Raw genomic sequence first — 18,898 nt, 5'->3', positions numbered from 1 at the left:
CAGCTCTAATAGATATGAGAAAAAATAGGGCACACTCTTATCTTTGCATTGGCAATCACCTTTGGGAGCAGAGGGATTTTGTGCCCTTGACTAGCTAGTATAGTATACCTAGGATGGGAAGGTGAGGGGAAAAACAATGAACCATCAGGTGGTTATTTGGATTTTCTTGAGTCTGGTACCAATATATCTTAGGAAGGTGGGTGCTCATTCAAGGATTGGGAGCCATTTCCTTACCACCTTGGATGCCCTAGATGAGAAAAAAGTATCATAAAGGCCAAAGAGATGTAGTGTCATAAAGCATGATGGAGGGGTGGCCTCACCTGCCCCTTCACAATTTCTCACAGGAGTCTAACACTAGCTCGTTACCTGCACATGGAAAATGTCATTAAGAAGACAATGGAATTTTTCATCCAACAGTGACTTGACTTTATTTTGAAGGTTTGTCTGTCGTTCTTTATAATGTTTGCAAGTATCCAGACCTAGTACATTGGCCATGAGTATCTGGATGGTATAAAAATTTTGATTGAAGCTGATCTTAGTCAATGCAATAGCAATAGTCCTGTTTATAGGAAAGTCAGGAATCAGAGAGTTTTTAAATATATTTTTTGGGAAGGGGGAAATTTGGACACAGACAACACACATGGAGAACATCACATGAAAATAGAGACAGAGATTGGGGTAGTGCTTCCACAAGCCAACGAATACCAGTGATCACCAGCAAGCCACCTGAAGCTAGGAAAGAGGGACAAAACAGATTGTCCCTCACAGCTGATGGAAGGAACCACCTTTACGACACCAGGATCTTAGACTGCTATCCTCCTATACACAGAGACAATATACTTCTGTTGTTTAAGCCATCTAGTTTGTGATGCTTCGTCATGGTAGCTCTAGCAAACTAATACAGCACTCGGGTACTATAAGTACTCAGTAAGTGATGGAATAAATAAAATGTCTTCTGGTTATTTTGAATTATTCCCTCAGCCAATGTTAAATACATTTAAAAACTAGCCTTTCTCAGGCCTGACATTTAAAAAGAGTAGAAACACAGTCAAAACTAAGACTAATAAGAATTTTCCCCTTAAAGCTTTTATGGTAGATGGTGAAAGATGTGTGACACAATTACCATTGTCTTGGTTATCATCACTGTTATTGAATACCACACTGTTCACCTCCATGAGATAGGTTGTCTCAAAGACAGCCCTCATGACATTCCTTATATGGAAAGAGACAAATAGCAAGAGGTAAGTACATTAGCTTTGCCTTTCAGAGGAAAATTCAGAGGCCTTCCATTCTCTAACACATTCTCAGGGTTCAATGGTTTGAACTAGTGATTCCCTGTCAGCTACAGGATAAACTTTTGTATTTGCTTCAGACAAAATCTAGCCTTGGTTTCAGCATCTATACCAGTTGTTCTCAAACCATCTGAGCATTAGGAAACTTAAAATATCAATATCCAAGCCCCTCCAGGCATTAAATTAGGATCTCAAGAGGTCAACCCAGCTTTTTATTTTCTCACTTCAATATGTTTCTGATTAATTACTTATTTAGCATAAGGGGCATGATACCCAATAATAACTAATAAATTGTGAGTAGTTTATAAGAGACAACCCTATATAAAGGAGAGGGACATTAAAACAAATGAAATTCTTAAGGATGTCAGGATTCTCTGGATCCACAAAAAAGTGGTCATTGCAAGACACTCACCTGTGGTTCTCACCTTGGGCCAGGTACTCAATTTCCACAAGTATCTGACTTTTCCCATATCCCGATACTCCTTCATACATCAGGACTTGACTGCAGTTAGACATCAAAAATTTCTTCATAGCACACGTGAAGTATTTGATCTCCTCCTCACGTCCTGTTATTTTTGTTTTTCAAAAAGGGAGCAAACCCAGTCAACATAAAATCGTCTAGAGATATAAAAGAAGCATACAGTGATACTGCTTCTAAGAATACCCTTGGAATTTCCATGGCATTGTTCATGGAGTTTCTTGAGGTCCTGTGCAATTTAAAATTTTAAAAAAATCTTCAGCTAGAACTTTACAGTTAGTAATGTGGTTTTACAGGGTTTTTTTGTTTTGTTTTTTTGATGCCCATAAGCTGTGAGGGAAAGGATTTTTATAATTTTCACTATGATGTCAATTTAATTTTAGTGTAGCAAACTGAGATTTGCGTAGAATATACAACCAGGAATTTAATCAGGGTCATCTGACCCTAATGCTTGTTTTTTTTCCTTTTTCTCTTTTTTCTGTAACACATTAGAAGTAAATACAGCTTATTACATTAATAAATCAATTTATAAAGTTAAGGTTCTCATGTTGTACAGGATGGATAAAATATTTTAACTTTTGATTCTGTGAAGGAAACTTACTCTTTGTAAATGAGAAATTATACTTATCTTGGGGCTACAAAAAGCACTACCAGTGATAAAAAAATTCAATTTGTTTTTTAAGAAAACCTCATATATATGATTAATCATAAAAACAACATAAATTCTTAAAAATAAATTATACCATTTTTTTGATTATAAAACTAACATAAGCTCACTGTAGAAAATATAGAAAAATTAGAAAAAGAAAAAAGGAAAATAAGTCACCTTGGGTTACAACCCTATCATTCTTATTTTTCTTATGTTTTTAAATATGAATAACAGGATACCCTGACTGAAATCTCAAACTCAGCCTACCATCTTTGAAACCTCGGTGGATGGAAGGAGTCTCAGAAACGCGTTGCTGTTGATCAGTTGTTCAGTCGTGTCTGATTCTTTGTGACCCCACGGACTGCAGCACATCAGGCTTCCCTGTCCATCACCAACTCCTGGAGCTTGCTCAAACTCAAGTCCATCAGGTCAATGATGCCATCCAACCATCTCATCCTCTGTCATCCCCTTCTCTTCCTGCCTTCAATCCTTCCCAGCATCAGAGTCTTTTTCTAATGAGTCAGTTCTTTCCATCAGGTGGCAAAGCTGATGGAGCTTCAGCTTCAGCATCAGTCCTTCCAATGAATATTCAGGATTGATGTCCTTTAGGATTGACTGGTTTGATCTCCTTGCAGTCCAAGGGACTCTCAAGAGTCTTCTCCAACACCAGACTTCAAAAGCATTAATTCTTCAGTGCTCAGCCTTCTTTACAGTCCAGCTCTCACATTCATACATGACTACTGGAAAAACCATAGCTTTGACTAGACAGACCTTTGTTGGCAAAGTAATGTCTCTGCTATTTAATATGCTGTCTAGGTTGCTCATAGCTTTTCTTCCAAGGAGCAAGCATCTTTTAATTTCATGGCTACAGTCACCATCTCCAGTGATTTTGGAGCCCAAGAAAATAAAGTCTGTCACTGTTTCCATTGCTTCCCCATCTATTTGCCATGAAGTGATGGGACTGGATGCCATGATCTTAGTTTTCTGGATGTTGAGTTTTAAGCCAGCTTTTTTACTCCCCTCTTTCACTTTCATCAAGAGGCTCTTCAGTTCCTCTTTGCTTTCTGCCATAAGGGTGGTGTCATCTGCATATCTGAGGTTATTAATATTTCTCCGGGCAATCTTGATTCCAGCTTGTGCTTTATCAAGTCCAGCATTTCACATGATGTACTCTGCTTTTAAGTAAGCAGAGTGACAATAGACAACCTTGATGTACTCATTTTCTAATTTTGAACCAGTCCATTGTTCCATGTCCGGTTCTAGCTGTTGCTTCTTGACCTATATACAGGTTTCGCAGGAGGCAGGTAAGGTGGTCTGGTATTCCCATTTTTTAAAGAATTTTCTACAGTTTGTTGTGATTCACAGAGTCAAAGGCTTTAGTGTAGTCAATGAAGCACAAGTAGATGTTTTTCCAGAATTCTTTTGCTTTTTCGATGATCCAATGGATGTTGGCAATTTGATCTCTGGTTCCTCTTCTTTTTCTAAATCCAGCTTGAACATCTGGAAGTTCTCGGTTCATGAAGCCTTACTTGAAGAATTTTGAGCATTACTTTGCTAGAGTGTGACATGAGTGCAATTGTGTGTTAGTTTGAACACTCTTTGGCATTGCCCTTCTTTGGGATTGGAATGAAAAATTTTCACCCTTTCCAGTCCTGTGGCCACCACTGAGTTTTCCAAATTTGCTGGCATACTGAGTGCAGCACTTTCACAGTCTCATTTTTTAGGATTGAAACAGCTCAGCTGGAACTCCATTAACTCCACTAGTTTTGTTTTCAGTGATGACTCCTAAGGCCCACTTGACTTCACACTCCAGGATGTCTGGTTCTAGATGAGTGATCACACCATTGTGGTTATCTGAGTCATGGAGATCTTTTTTGTATAGTTCTTCTATTATTCTTGCCACCTCTTCTTAATATCTTCTGCTTCTGTTAGGTCCATACTGTTTCTGTCCTTTATTGTGCCCATCTTTGCATGAAATATTCCCTTAGTATCTCTAATTTTCTTGAAGAGGTCTCTAGTCTGTCCCATTCTATTGTTTTCCTCTATTTCTTTGCATTGATCACTGAGAAGCCTTTCTCATAGCTCCTTCTGTTCTTTGGAACTCTGCATTCAAATGGGTATGTCTTCCTTTTCTCTTTTGCCTTTCTCTTCTCTTCTTTTCTCAGCTATTTGTAAGGCCTCCTCAAACAACCATTTCGCCTTTTTGCATTTCTTTTTCTTGAGGATGGTTTTGATTACTGCCTTCTGTACAATGTCATGAACCTCTGTCCATAGTTCTTCAGGCACCCTGTCTATCAGATCTAATCCCTTGAATCTATTTGTGACTTTCACTGTAGAATTGTAAGGGATTTGATTTAGGTGATACCTGAATGATCTGTTCATGGGGTTCTCAAGGCAAGATAACTGAAGTGGTTTGCCGTTCCCTTCTCCTGTGGAAAATTCTGAAAAAGATGGGAATACCAGACCACCTGACCTGCCTCTTGAGAAACCTGTATGCAGGTCAGGAAGCAACAGTTAGAACTTGACAGGGAACAACAGACTGATTCCAAATAGGAAAAGGAGTATGTCAAGGCTGTATATTGTCACCCTGCTTATTTAACTTATATGCAGAGTACATCATGAGAAACACTGGGCTGGATGAAGCACAAGCTGGAATCAAGATTGCTGGGAGAAATATCAATAACCTCAGATATGCAGATGACACCACCTTTACGGCAGAAAGTGGAGAGGAACTAAAGAGCCTCTTGATGAAAGTGAAAGAGGAGAGTGAAAAAGTTGGCTTAAAGCTCAACATTCAGAAAACTAAAATCATGGCATCTGGTCCCATCACTTCATGGCAAACAGATGGGGAAACAGTGACAGACTTTATTTTCTTGGGCTCCAAAATCACTGGAGATGGTGACTGTATCCATGAAATTAAAAGACGCTTGCTCCTTGGATGGAAAGTTATAACCAACCTAGACAGCATATTAAAAATTAGAGACATTACTTTGCCAACAAAGGTCCATCTAGTCAAGGTTATGGTTTTTCCAGTAGTCATGTATGGATGTGAGAGTTGGACTATAAAGAAAGCTGAGCACCGAAGAATTGATGCTTTTGAACTGTGTTGTTAGAGAAGACTCTTGAGAGTCCCTTGGACTGCAAGGAGATCCAACCTGTCCATCCTAAAGGAGATCAGTCCTGAGTGTTCATTGGAAGGGCTGATGTTGAAGCTGAAACTCCAATATTTGGCCACCTCATGTGAAGAACTGACTCATTTGAAAAGACCCTGATGTTGGGAAAGATTGAAGGTAGGAGGAGAAGGGGACAACAGAGGATGAGACGGTTGGATGACATCACTGACTCAATGGACATGAGTTTGCATAAACTCTGGGAGTTGGTGATGGACAGGGAGGCCTGGCATGCTGTATTCCATGGGGTCACAAAGAGTTGGATACAACTGAGCAATTGAACTGAACTGAACTGAATGGTCTAATGGTTTTCTCTACTTTGTTCAATTTAAATCTGAATTTTACAATAAGGAGTTCATGATCTGAGCAACAAGAAGCTCCCGGTCTTGTTTTAGCTGCTTGTATAGAGTTTCTCCATCCTCAGCTGCAAAGAATAGAATCAGTCTGATTTCAGTATTGACCATCTGGTGAAGTCCATGTGTAGAGTTGTATCTTGTGTTGTTGGAAGAGGGTGTTTGCTATGACACGTGCATCCTCTTGGCAAAACTGTTAGCCTTTGTCCTGCTTCATTTTGTACTCCAACGCCAAACTTGCCTGTTACTTCAGGTATCTCTTGACTTCCTACATTTGCATTCCAGTCCCCTATGATGAAAAGGACATCTTTTTTGGTGTTAGTTCTAGAAGGTCTCATAGGTCTTCATAGAACTGTTCAACTTCAGCTTCTTTGGCATTAGTGGTTGGTGCATAGATGGGGATTACTGTTATATTGAATGGTTTGCCTTGGAAATGAACAGAGATCATTCTGTCATTTTTGAGACTGCACCCAAGTACTGTATTTCAGACTCTTTTGTTGACTATGAGGGCTACTCCATATCTTCTAAGGGATTCTTGCCCACAGTAGTAGATACAATGGTCATCTGAATTAAGTTTGCCCATTCCGGTCCATTTTAGTTCACTGATTCCTAAAATATTCAGTGTTCACTCTTGCCATCTCCTGTTTGACCACTTCCAATCTACCTTGATTCATAGACCTAATGTGCAATATTGTTCTTTACTGCATCAGACTTTACTTTCACCACCAGACAGATCCACAACTGGGCGTTGTTTCCACATTTGTTTAGCCTCTTCATTCCTCTGGAGCTTTTTCCTCACTCCTCTCCAGTAGCATATTGGGCACTTACCAACCTGGGGAGTTCATCTTTCAGTGTCATATATTTTTCCCTTTTCATACTTTTATGGGGTTCTCAAGGCAAGAATGCTGAAGTGGTTTGCCATTCCCTTCTCCAGCAGACCACATTTTGTCAGAACTCTCCACCATGACCTGTCCATCTTGGGTGGCCCTACACAGCATGGCTCATAGTTTCCTTGAATTAGACAAGGTTGTGATCCATGTGATCAGTTTGGTTAGTTTTCTGTGATTGTGATTTTCATTCTATCTACCCTCTGCTGGATAAGAATAAGAGCCTTATGGAAGCTCCTGATGGGAGGGACTGGCTGAGGGGCAAACTGGGTGTTGCTCTGACATGTGGGGCCTTGCTTGGAAAATCTTTACTCCAATTTTCTGCTGATGGGTGGGGCTATGTTCCCTCCCTGTAGTTTGGCCTGAGGCCAAACTATGGTGGGGTAATGGTGGTAATGGCAGCCTCCTTCAAAAGGACTTATGTCAGTATGTCCCTGCTCCCAGAACTGTTGGAGTCAGTGCCCCTGACCCTGCGGCAGGCCAGTGTCAACCTATGCCTCCACTGGAGACCCCTGGACAGTTACAGGCAAGTATGGCTCAGTCTCTTGTGGGGTTGTCCTGTCAAAAGAGCTCGAGACCCAATAAGGGCTGACTCTTCCTCTTTGATGGACTGATTACTGTGGAGTGCCCTTTTTTTTTTCCATTGATAGAGTTAATACATACCCAAGTGTTATTTAAAATCTATTGAAAACCAAGACCACTACTCTAAGTTTAGAATTTCATACAAAGAAGCTTACATGTTTATTTGGTAGTGTAAATTTCTGGGTAAGATTTAGTGAGAACTACTCTATAGACCATCCTGCTTCTTTTAGATAAAACATTTCCTTTCTGAAAATGCATTTGAATTCAGTTTTGTGAAATGTGTAGTGCTCTTCTTTGGCCTAAAGTTTACACAGGAACTCAGACGATAAGGCCCAGAAGGCCACAGAGCAGACTCTTGTAGCTTCTTGTGTTCTATTTGTATACAATACATACAGGTAAGAATTTCTGAATTCTCTCTTTAGTTGGGTTCTGAAATGAGTTTAACCTCTTGACTTGAAGTATGTGTACCTTGTTTCTATTTAAACAAGGTCATAATATCTGAGAGTATTGTATGAATTTTTGACCCTTGAAAAAACACTTTTTGTTCATGTTAGTTTTGTCAGTGTGCATACAGAAGTTCTTGTACAGGAGCTCTTCTAACAGTACCTTCCATACTGCTAACCTCAGACAGTCTGTTTTTGCTTACAGCTTTAAGGAACGATATATATGCCTGATTTTTATCTTATTCTGGTGAAATCAGGGCAAAAAGGCAACTAGACCAGACTGCAAAATATATACATGTTATACCAATGTGTTCTAGTATGTCCATCATACTGAGTCCTCGATCTTGTAGAAAGGGGGTTAGGATTTCCATTTGCTATCAATCATGATCACAACAAGCATATCCTAGAATGGAAAGTAAGGCCTTGGAGAAAGGTGAGAGTAGACACTCCTTCTCCTTTCTAGCCTTCAGGAGTCTGGGGATCTGGACTTGGAAGAAATGATGTGCACGCAAATTCTGAAAACTACCTGAATGTACTGAAAGTAAGGCATTACTGCTGGTTTGTGTACTCTTTGCTGTTCTGGAACCATTGCCTTCTTTTAAACTATGCTGACATCAAGATTCTGTCCTAATACCACCACCACCCCCTATCACCAAAGTGTGGGGCAGAGCTTCCTTTTAATTGCCCTAACACAGGTATGACCAGGATTTAATTTATAATGATACTTTTATATATGCTCAGGTTTAACAGAAGGAAATTACAAACCATTATTCCTTCTAACAGAAGGAAACTATACGCCATTATTAGAAATGGCTGCCTTCAGAATCCACAGGCCAATCCTCACTTTGGTCTCTTCTCTACTTCATTTTATGTCTACTTTCCCGTCTAGTCTTGAGTTAGCTTTCTTATGATAGGGTCCCTTTTACCAAGAATTACAAAAACATCACTGCCAGTTGGGTCACAGCTCTAAAAGTAAAAGGTAAAACAAAATTTCTAGAAGAGAATGTAGGAAAGTATCTTTATGATTTGCGGGTGAGGAAAGATTTCACAAACAGTGTACAAAAGCATTAACTACAGAGGAAAAGACTAGTAAGTTGGACTTCATTAAAATAAAAAATTGTGTTCATTAATTACATCACTAATAGAATAAAAAGGCAAGGACAGAATGGGAAAAGTTACATACAGTAAAAACAAAAGGACTCATTTTCAGAATATATAATTCCAACACATCTATAAAAACATATAACCCAATTGAAAAATAAACAAAAGATCTGTACAGACACTTTTATAAAAGGTGATTTCCAAATGGCCAATAAATATTTGGAAAAGGCGCTCAACCACATCAGGGAAATAAAGATGGAGACCACAATGAGATACCACTATAATACCAAAAGAATTATTAAAAGTACAAAGACTGATAAAACTAAGTTGTTGGTAAGAATGGAAAGCAAGTGGAACGTTTGTAACACTATCTGTCAGAGTATAATCAAATACAACCATTTTAGAAAATTATTTGGTATCATCTACCAAAACTGTAGCTTTTGCAACAATATCACCTGTAGCAGAAATGCAAACATATGTTCATCATAAGACTTGTACAAACTTTTTATGGCAGAATTATTCATAAGAACCCAGACTGGAAACAACTCAAATGTACAAATACAGAAGGAATACATTGTTGTATATTTATAAAATGGAATATAGTCACTTCTCTGTATCCCACAGGAAATTGGTTCCAGGACCCCCAGGGATACAAAATCCACAGATGCTCAAGTCCCTTATATAAAATGGCATGGTATTTGCATATAATCTACACATATCCTCTGTATATTTTAAATCATCTCTAGATGAATTATAATAGCAAATACAATGTAAATGCAACATGAATAGTTGCTTGTGTGCAACAAATTCAAGTTTAGCTTTTTGGAATTTTCTTTAAAAAGGTATTTTTGCTTTGTGGTTGTTTGAATTCATGGATGCTGATACTGCCAATACAGAGGGCCAACTCTACTACATAGCAGTGAAAATGAATGAATTATAGATACAGCCAATAATATGGATGAATTTCACAACATAATGTTGACTAAAAGAAGGCTTATGTAACTATGCAATGTAGGATTTCATTCGTATAAATTTTAAGGACAGGCCTAAGTAATTTAGATGATGTTGGTGGTGAGTTGGTGATAGACAGGGAAGCCTGGAGTGCTGCAGCCCATGGGGTCGTAAGGAGTCAGACACAACTGAGTGACTGAACTGAACTGAACTGAAGCAATTTAGAATTACTTTTGATCTTTGGGTAAAGGAAGAAGAATAAAGCATTTGAGGGCTTCCAGAGTATTGCTATTCTTTTTTTCTTTGTTAATTTCTTGGCCTGGATGGCGATTATGTGTTCATTTTGTGAAAATTCACTAAACTGAGGATTTATCATTGGTGTACTTTTCTGTATGTCTTGTTATAGTTCAATAAAGAGGTTTAAAAATCAAGGCCCACTACCTACCCAGCAAAGGGTAACGCTCATTTCTGTTGCAGATGAGGTATGCCATCCCAAACATGCTGAAGAGAAGGAGAAAAAAAAAAAAAAGATGTTAGTGTCAAAATAGGGAAATATTGAAAGCCAGAGGGACTAGCTCTTAGTTCTCAGAAAGCCTCCTTTTCAATCTCTAACAGGAGTCTATCCCCTGACTCAAGGGGTGCAGATGCCAAGAGGAAGGGAACAAAGAAGTTCTTACCTGGTAATAGAGTTTCCAAACAACTTATGCAGCTGCCTTTACCACAGAGCCTGATATGTTGTTCAAAAAAATGCTTGTTGAGTCTGCATTGGTAGAACTGACCCTCTTCCAGGGAAACCAGACACTCAGTAGGGGACCCAATAAAGTTAGACGTGTTATATTGCCTCCCAGCACAGAAATATTCTACCAATTGCTCAAACAATAATAGCTCACCTTTGTGGAACACACGCTATGTGCCTGGCAGTTTCAAGTGCTTTACATATATCATTTTCTTTACTCTAGACAAAAAGCTTATTAAGAAGGTATTATTATTATTATGTCCATTTTACAAATGAGAAAACTGAGGTACAGAGAGTTTAATGTGAACAAGATCCCATGGTTAGTGGTGACAGAGGATACTGACAGAGTCAATATCTAAAACTAGGATCAAGGGCATATGCTTGTCCACTGCATAATATCATCTCTTAAAGGGGCCTTTTTCAACAAATGACTCATACCCTTGTCTATACTATCATACTAAATATTTTGTTATGCCTCTGTATTATAGCACATACCAAAGTCCCCCATACTGCTAATTTTGTGTATGTTGTCTTCCCCATTGGATTTCAGGACAGGAGACAGGCCCTGTTCATATTTGTATGTGTATTTCTATAGTCTCTTATTTTCAGAGATGAAACGAAAAAGAGGGCAGGTTTTGGGATCAGATTGTCCTGGTAGTTCCACAAACAGTTAGTTTCTATGGTAGACTGACTGCATTAATGGCTCCACTTCTTCAACCCTACTTGTAACTATGCCCTTTGCAGTGCGTTCCCATGCTGGGCTCATCCTTGTGGACGTTTTGGCCCATAGGATGTTAACAAACATGACAGAGAGTTTTGAAAAATGTTTGTTTTGGACTTGCTCTTTCTTGCTCTTCTGATATTGCCATGACTACATGCCTGGGCTAGCCCAATATGAGATACATAGAATCACTGTCCCAGTTATGTCAGCCACAATTTCCAGTTATCCTACCTTAAGTCATCCTGGATTATCCAACAACCTGCTCAAACCCAGACATATGAACAAGCCTAGGCAAGATCAGTCAAATCCAGCCAAGAGTAATTGAACCCCACATATTCATGAGATAAATAAAAATGTACTATTGTATACCACTGAGATTTTGTGGTTGACTATGTGCTCAGGTGCTCAGTCATGTCTGACTCTTTGCAACCCCATGAACTGTAGCCTACCAGGCTCCTCTGTCCATGGGATTTTCCAGGCAAAAGTACTGGAGTGGATTCCCATTTCCTTCTCGGAAACTATAATGCAGCATTACTATGGCATCTGAAAGCAATGTGGCTCCATAAATTACTAGATTTATGACTATAGACAAGTCATCTAACAAATCTCTGAGTCTTCGTTTTTAAATTTATAAAATGGAGTTAATATTAGTTTGTTTCTACCTCGTATAGTTGATATTGAGGTAAAGTCCCTAATATTTAATAAGGGCTCACAAAGAATTATTATTCATGCATTTATTCAAACAGCATTTTATTGATGATCTACACATGCCAAGAACAGTGCTGAGCCCTGGGAATACAAAGATGAATAATAAAGACTCCTGAACCAATTACAGCCCCAGTTCTGTTATCTGACCTTTTAAGACCTAGATTCTAGCTTGCTAATGTAAAGAATAATACCTTTTCACTTTCCATCCACCAAGCACTACTATATAGAGCGTCCCATGCTGTTCATGTATTTATTCATCATTATTGATGCCTATCAAGCATTGGGGATATAAGAATGAACAAAAAATAATCACTATCCTCAAAAAGCTCCCAGTGTAGGAAGTGAAAAGCACACTGAGTCAGTGTGCTGAGTGTTCTAATGTGCTACAGAGTTACACAGAGGAGGAAAGAGCTAAACCGTTGGACTTGGGATCGGGTAGCTTTCAGAGGCAGCTTTAGAGAGGAATAGATCCTTGAGTTGGATTTCAAAAATTGACTGCAGTTTTCCTAGTAGACTGGGGATGGAATGAATGAAAGAGAGGCTAATCCCCTTTAGACACCCCCAGAGGAAGGGGCATAGGAGGAGATAAGGTAGGAAAGGCAGTGTGTGTCATTGCAAGGAATTTGAACATACAACGAAAATGATTGGAAGGTACTGAGGGATTTTCAGCTCCTTCAGTTCAGTTCAGTTCAGTTCAGTTCATTTCAGTCGCTCAGTTGTGTCCGACTCTTGGCAACCCCATGAATCACAGCACGCCAGGCCTCCCTGTCCATCACCAACTCCCGGAGTTTACCCAAACTCATGTCCATCGAGTCGGTGATGCCATCCAGCCATCTCATCCTCTGTCGTCCCCTTTTCCTCCTGCCCCCAATCCTTCCCAGCATCAGGGTCTTTTCCAATGAGTCAACTCTTAGGTTGAGGTGGCCTAAGTGAGACCAAATTGGGCTTTGGGAGAATGTGTGTCACTAAGCACCTAGAAGAGGAGCAATCCCTATCAATGCCTGAACACACAGTTGAAGTGAACAAAAGTTAATGATTGATGATTGGGTCCTTCTGAGTCCAAAGGGATACTCAAATGAGAAGACTCTCTCTTCTTTTTGTACAACCTTTGATAAATTACCAGCATAGTCTCAAAATTGACAGTAGAATGCAATCTTCCACCATGTTATACTATCAGTAGGATGGAGAAAGATGAGCAATTTGAAATCTGGGTCTTGGCCTGGGAAGGACTAGATTTTAATTTTCTGAAATGGCTTCATATCTGAAATTGGTGACCTACTGTTGTTGCTATCATAATTCTTCCACTTCTTTACTAAAAAGTACTATAAGGTCAATGTCCCACACTCACACTTTCTCATTAAAGCCCAAACACTGATACACTGGTCCGGAATCTGCAACACCTTTCATGACTTTCTTTGGAAGCTCTTTAAAAAAGTAGGCTGGTAGGTTGCTGCCATTGTAGGTGACAGAGTCACAGGTCACGATTCCTGGATAGTACATCATCATTCTGGCAGCTATGTTGACTTTTTGACCAATGACTATGATAGGAAGAAGAGAGAAAGGCAAAGAGCAAGGAGAAAACAGCCATTGAACTCAGTATAATCTAAGGCATATTGTCCCCAGATGGTATTTTTACCCTTTACTCCCTTTGCCTTCACAGATGACACAGCAATCTTACCTTCAACTACCCAGATTTAGCCAATGGCTTCCCTCATAGTTCAGTTGGTAAAGAATCTGCCTGCAATGTAGGAGACCTGGGTTCAATTCCTAGGTTGGGAAGATCCCCTGGAGAAGGAAATGGCAATCCATTCCAGTACTTTTGCCTAGGAAATCCCATGGACAGGAGCCTGGCCTGCTATAGCCCATGGGATTATAAGCGTTGGACATACTCAGCGACTAAACCACATTTTAGAATATACCAGGAGTTAACTAGCCATCTGAGAGGCTAAGGGGATCATCTGCTCAAGGATTAGAAGGGCCTTGAATATGGAGAGGATTCTCTTAAGTGGGATGGTGAGCAGGGCCTGAGGGCTCTCAGATGAGGTATAGTTGGTCTCCTGCTATTTAAGACAGATACACGTAAGCTTGGACACGGACCACTGACCTCCACAGGAGGCACAAAATTGGGTCTGTATGTTTCTGTGCATGAGCCTTCATTTGATTTTGTAAGAGTAAGTGAACAGGGCTGGAAGGGGTGTGAATTATAGGATTCATTTAGGGGATATTTCCAGAGGTAATACACTGCGGTGCACAGACTCTGCAACCAGACTATGCAGGTTTGGATCTCAGCTCTACCTCTACTATGTGTAAATTACTTAGGCAAAATACTTAAACTCTTCCATGCCTTAGTTTTCCAATCTGTAAAGTGGGGTTGATAACAGTACTTCTCTCAGAGGGTAGTTTATGGAGATTAATGAGTTAATATACATAGAGAACTTTGTGAGGTGCTGGGCTGCTAGTAAGCCCTCAATTAATACTGCTACTAATTAGGTATTAAATGTTGTACTTTGACATAAACTTGCATGCTCCTGATTAAGATATTCATTTTTTAAACCCAGTTTACTATGGGGAAATTTGACCATACCATAAAGCATGGTATCATGAGTCTATATCTATTACCCAGGCCCCCAAACCATTAACCATCCACTCTCCACCTTGTATTATTTTGAAGAAAATCTCAGAGTTTTATTACTTCAGACATAACTGTTTCAGTATTTTATATATATGCAGTATTTTAAATGTATTATTTCTGAGCATTTAAAACCCTAATAGGATTGAACAGGAAAGAGCAGTGAAATCTTGAGATAACACCTAATTACTTTTGAGATTAGTGCTATTTTTCAGTAATGCCAATATTCATAATTTTAAGAATCAGTCATCTATCCCACGGAGAAGGCAATGGCAACCCACTCCAGTACTCTTGCCTAGAAAATACCGTGGATGGAGGAGCCTGGTAGGCTGCAGCCCATGGGGTCGCTAAGAGTCAGACATGACTGAGCGACTTGCCTTTCACTTTTCACTTTCATGCATTGGAGGAGGAAATGGCAACCCACTCCAGTGTTCTTGCCTGGAGAATCCCAGGGACGGCGGAGCCTGGTGGGCTGCCGTCTATGGGGTTGCACAGAGTTGGACACAACTGAAGCGACCTCGCAGCAGCAGCAGCAGCAGCAGCAGCAGCAGCAGCGGCAGCAGCAGCATCTATCCCAGGAATTTAAAGGAGTAATCATTTAATGTTAATAGGAAATTAACATAAAGGCCCATCATTCCCTGAGCTTATGGCCTCCCGTGTGTGTGTGTGTGTGTGTGTCTATGTGTGTGTGTGTGTGTGTGTGTGTATGTGCTTAGTCACTCAGTTGCGTCCGACTCTTTTGTTACCCCTAAATTGTAACCTATCAGGCTCTTCTGTCCATGAGGATTCTCCAGGCAAGAATACTGGAGTAGGTTGCCATGCCCTCCTCCAGGGGATCTTCCCAACCTAGGGATCGAACCCAGGTTTCCCTCATTGCAGGCAGATTCTTTACCATCTGAGCCACCAGGGAAGCATGGCCTCCCATGGTTCTCCTCTAAAGACTGTATATTTCTTATACTCAATCATAGACCCAGAAATGCACATTTTGCAATCATTGAGCTGTCCAGGGACCAACCAATATGGCTTGGTTTCATCTGGAAGACTGTAAACCTTTGAGCACAGGGTCCACGTCTTGCTAATTTTTGTCCCTCCTCCCACCCAGTCCAGTGGCAAGGCACAATGTTTGCTGAAAGAAAGATGGACATAAGTTAGTTCAGCACACCTGTATACTCGTGCCTCACAGAGTGTCCAACAATTCCACAGAAGACAATCCCGCTGGTCACGCCAATGGAAACAGTGCTGGCTCCCGGGAGAAAGAGAGTTGTGGGGAAAGAGATAAAGACAATGAACACAGAGAAGGCAGGGAGGGTGGGGACAAGGTGATGAATGGGGTGGGGGAGGGGTAGGAAAGAGTTTTCAAAAAAGAACACTCTTCCCTTTGTAGTTAGGTTAGGGCAATTGTACATGGCCTGGAGGTATAAAGGAAGGGCAGTATGAGACAGAGAACTAAGTTCTTAGAAATGACAACTCAGTTCACTTTTCTGCTACTTTTAAGTATTCATCTGAGCTATTTTTCTGGAAAATAATCTCATCACCCCAATGGACTTTCAATGTAGATGATTGTGGTTGTAAAAAAAAAAATTAACTATCTTTTGTGATTGCTAGAAAGAACTAAGTCATTTTTTCTAAAGGAAATAACTGTGTGGCATAAAAAACTAACTTTTTTAATGCATGAAGATGGCTGCATATACAGATGACTAGAGGCTGAGAAGGTGGAATATTTAGGGCAAAGGGTGGCGCCTGTTGCAGTATACCAGAGTGGGCCACAAGTCAGGATTATTGGGGTACACAGGGGGAGCCTGAGGGCACTGGGCTCTTGGACAGCCAGGGTCAAAAATGTAAACATTATCTTAATAATTTTACTTAGTGGCTCATCTTGAGGCCAGATCAATATATAAATTTCCAATCCTAGTATTTACTTTGGTGGTGGTGGTGGTTTAGTCACTAAGTCATGTCCAACTCTTGCAACCCCATGGACTGTAATCTGCCAGGCTCCTCTGCCCATGGGATTCTCCAGGCAAGAATACTGGCGTGGGTTGCCATTTCCTTCTCCAGGGGATCTTCCCAATCCAGGAATCAAACCTGGGTCTCCTGCATTGCAGGCAGATTCTTTACCGACTGAGCTATGAGGAAGCCCAAGTACTTACTTTATCTCTTAGTTATTAAAAATCATCTCAGGTCTCCAATATAGCTTAGAAAATGACCTCTCCCAGGAAGTAAGCCAGAGTATAGAGAGACAATCCAGTTAGACCCGCTCTGGTACATTTGAATTTGTTAGGAGTATCCTTTCTCTACCTGGCCTTAACAATCCCTGCCCCCCCGACCCCCACCCCCCGTCTGATGGCATCAGGGCTGGGTTTGCTCACCCTACCTGTACATTCAGTAAATAATGAATGCAGACAGAAAGATGGTCTCCCACCTTCCTCTTCCCTGACCCTTGTTCTGTCTCCCCGTAGCCTACAACAGAGTCAGAAATCAGATGGAATCAGGGTCAACACTTACCGGATTTTGTGGACCTGAGAGCAGAAGTCAAATATATCCACAGCACTCTCCAAGGCATGAGTGACTTCATCAGGTGCCTTTTCCCCAGGAAAACCAAAGACACAGAGAAAAGAGCAGCCCTGTGAGGGAGAAAGGCAGCAAACAAAACTGGTGGACAGTTAGTTTTAAACTAGACCATTTAGATGGCCCAGTGGAGGATGGTCAGCAATTTTCACTCTCTGAAACAAATTTCATCAAATATATACCTATTTCATTCTTAGCAAACATTATATGACTTCTCTTGCATCATCAACAGTAGGGTTAGAACCTGAGAGTGTACCCTCCTGTCTACTCTCTACTGTAGCCAAGGTCTTAGGGCTGCAAAGTCCTAAGTTTAAGTCCAAAAAGCAGCACAGAGCAAAAGGCACCAGCTCTGGGATCAGAAAATATGTGTTCTCATGCCACTTCCCAAGTGTGGAAACTTGGACAAGTCAATTACACTCTATGAACTTCAGTTTATCGATCTAAATACAGGTATAACCTAGACTTGCTGAGGTTGGTTAGGTTACTGAAAAATTAGTATGTTATATTTACATATATACACATATACCTCATTAATTCTAAAGTTCTCTTCAGATATTGTTATTATTTGTTTTTCTTAAGCTGGGAGTGTTTTTTCTTGGCAAAAAGTTAACTCTTTCAAAGAGACAGTAAACTCTGAAGTTTGGCACTTTTACTATTAGTCCCTTAAAAAATGACTTCAGACGCTGTTTTCTGCAAGAAAATAGTGCATAATGAATAAAAGTCAATGGGTTAAAAATGTGAGTCTATGTATGTTATATCCTGATAAAATGCAAAAGAACAGTAAAATGCCTCAGTTTCCTCAACCCTCTCCAAAAAGAATCTGACCAAGTGCATGCTTAGTTACTAAGTCATGTCTGACTCTGCCTGCCAGGCTCCTCTGTCCACAAGATTTTCCAGGCAAGAATGCTGGAGTGAGTTGCCATTTCCTCTTCTAGGGGAGTTTCCCGACCTGGGGATCAAACCTGCTTCTCCTGTATCTCCTGCTTTGGTAGACAGATTCTTTACCATTGAGCCACCTGGGAAGCCCATCTGACTAAGAGTCAGACTCTAATTGGCACTAGGTTCTGTTGTGACGTTGGTGGTGCAGGGGGTTGGGGGGAGCCCTGAATCCAGGTCTGTGAAGAGACTAGAGGGTAGCCCCTTTAGGGGCACTGGTGGGTTTGCTTTGCCTGGAAATTCTGCCTAGTGGCAAGATCTCACGCTGGCAGTGAGACTAGCAGCTCTCATCTGCTGAGTGCTGACTTGAACTAGGCATCACAACAGGTGCTTCACACACATATATTTTAAAACTTTCAACAATCATTTTAGGCAAATACTATCCTCATTTAAATAATGTCCCTATTTTTATACAAAATAAATAGGAACAAACTAAGTCTCAGAGAAGTTCAGTGACTTGCTAAGTACACATAGCTGGTAACTGTGGGAGCCAGGAACTCGCTCTCCAGGAACTGTCTGGATTATCTGCAAGACACTAAAAACTGTTCTCTTGTGTCTATGCTCTTTTCTGATGTTACTCATGAATGAATATGGAAGAAAGTCTCAGACTACACTGGACTGGAAATCTCCGTTGCCTCAGAACTCCCACAGAACAGAGTATTTTTCGTACAAAAATTAATTATTTCTGCCTGGTTCT

The 18,898-nt window shown here is 40.4% G+C and overlaps 1 protein-coding gene across 31 annotated transcripts in view; it reads right to left on the bottom strand.

Moving 5' to 3' along the window:
• The window catches only part of ADCY10 (adenylate cyclase 10), a 105,881-nt gene that overhangs the window by 62,759 nt on the left and 24,224 nt on the right, over positions 1-18,898 (bottom strand). For all 31 annotated transcript variants that reach the window (XR_014053387.1, XR_014053386.1, XR_014053382.1 and 28 more), the window contains 6 exons: positions 17,203-17,321; positions 15,863-15,939; positions 13,420-13,609; positions 10,352-10,407; positions 1,705-1,858; positions 367-559 (listed from right to left, as the gene is read on the bottom strand). Coding sequence is in view for 24 of the 31 variants with exons in the window: in XM_081489242.1 (XP_081345368.1) it covers positions 367-559; positions 1,705-1,858; positions 10,352-10,407; positions 13,420-13,609; positions 15,863-15,939; positions 17,203-17,321 (789 nt within the window). In the remaining 7 variants the exon portion in view is untranslated. The remainder of the gene's footprint in view (positions 1-366; positions 560-1,704; positions 1,859-10,351; positions 10,408-13,419; positions 13,610-15,862; positions 15,940-17,202; positions 17,322-18,898) is intronic.

The sequence above is a fragment of the Giraffa tippelskirchi genome, chromosome 5, assembly GCF_054371585.1.
Source record: "Giraffa tippelskirchi isolate mGirTip1 chromosome 5, T2T-mGirTip1v1.2.pri, whole genome shotgun sequence".
Taxonomy (NCBI): domain Eukaryota; kingdom Metazoa; phylum Chordata; class Mammalia; order Artiodactyla; family Giraffidae; genus Giraffa; species Giraffa tippelskirchi.
The sequence above is the reverse complement of the archived record's forward strand: the minus strand, read 5'-3'. Positions and strand labels throughout refer to the sequence as shown.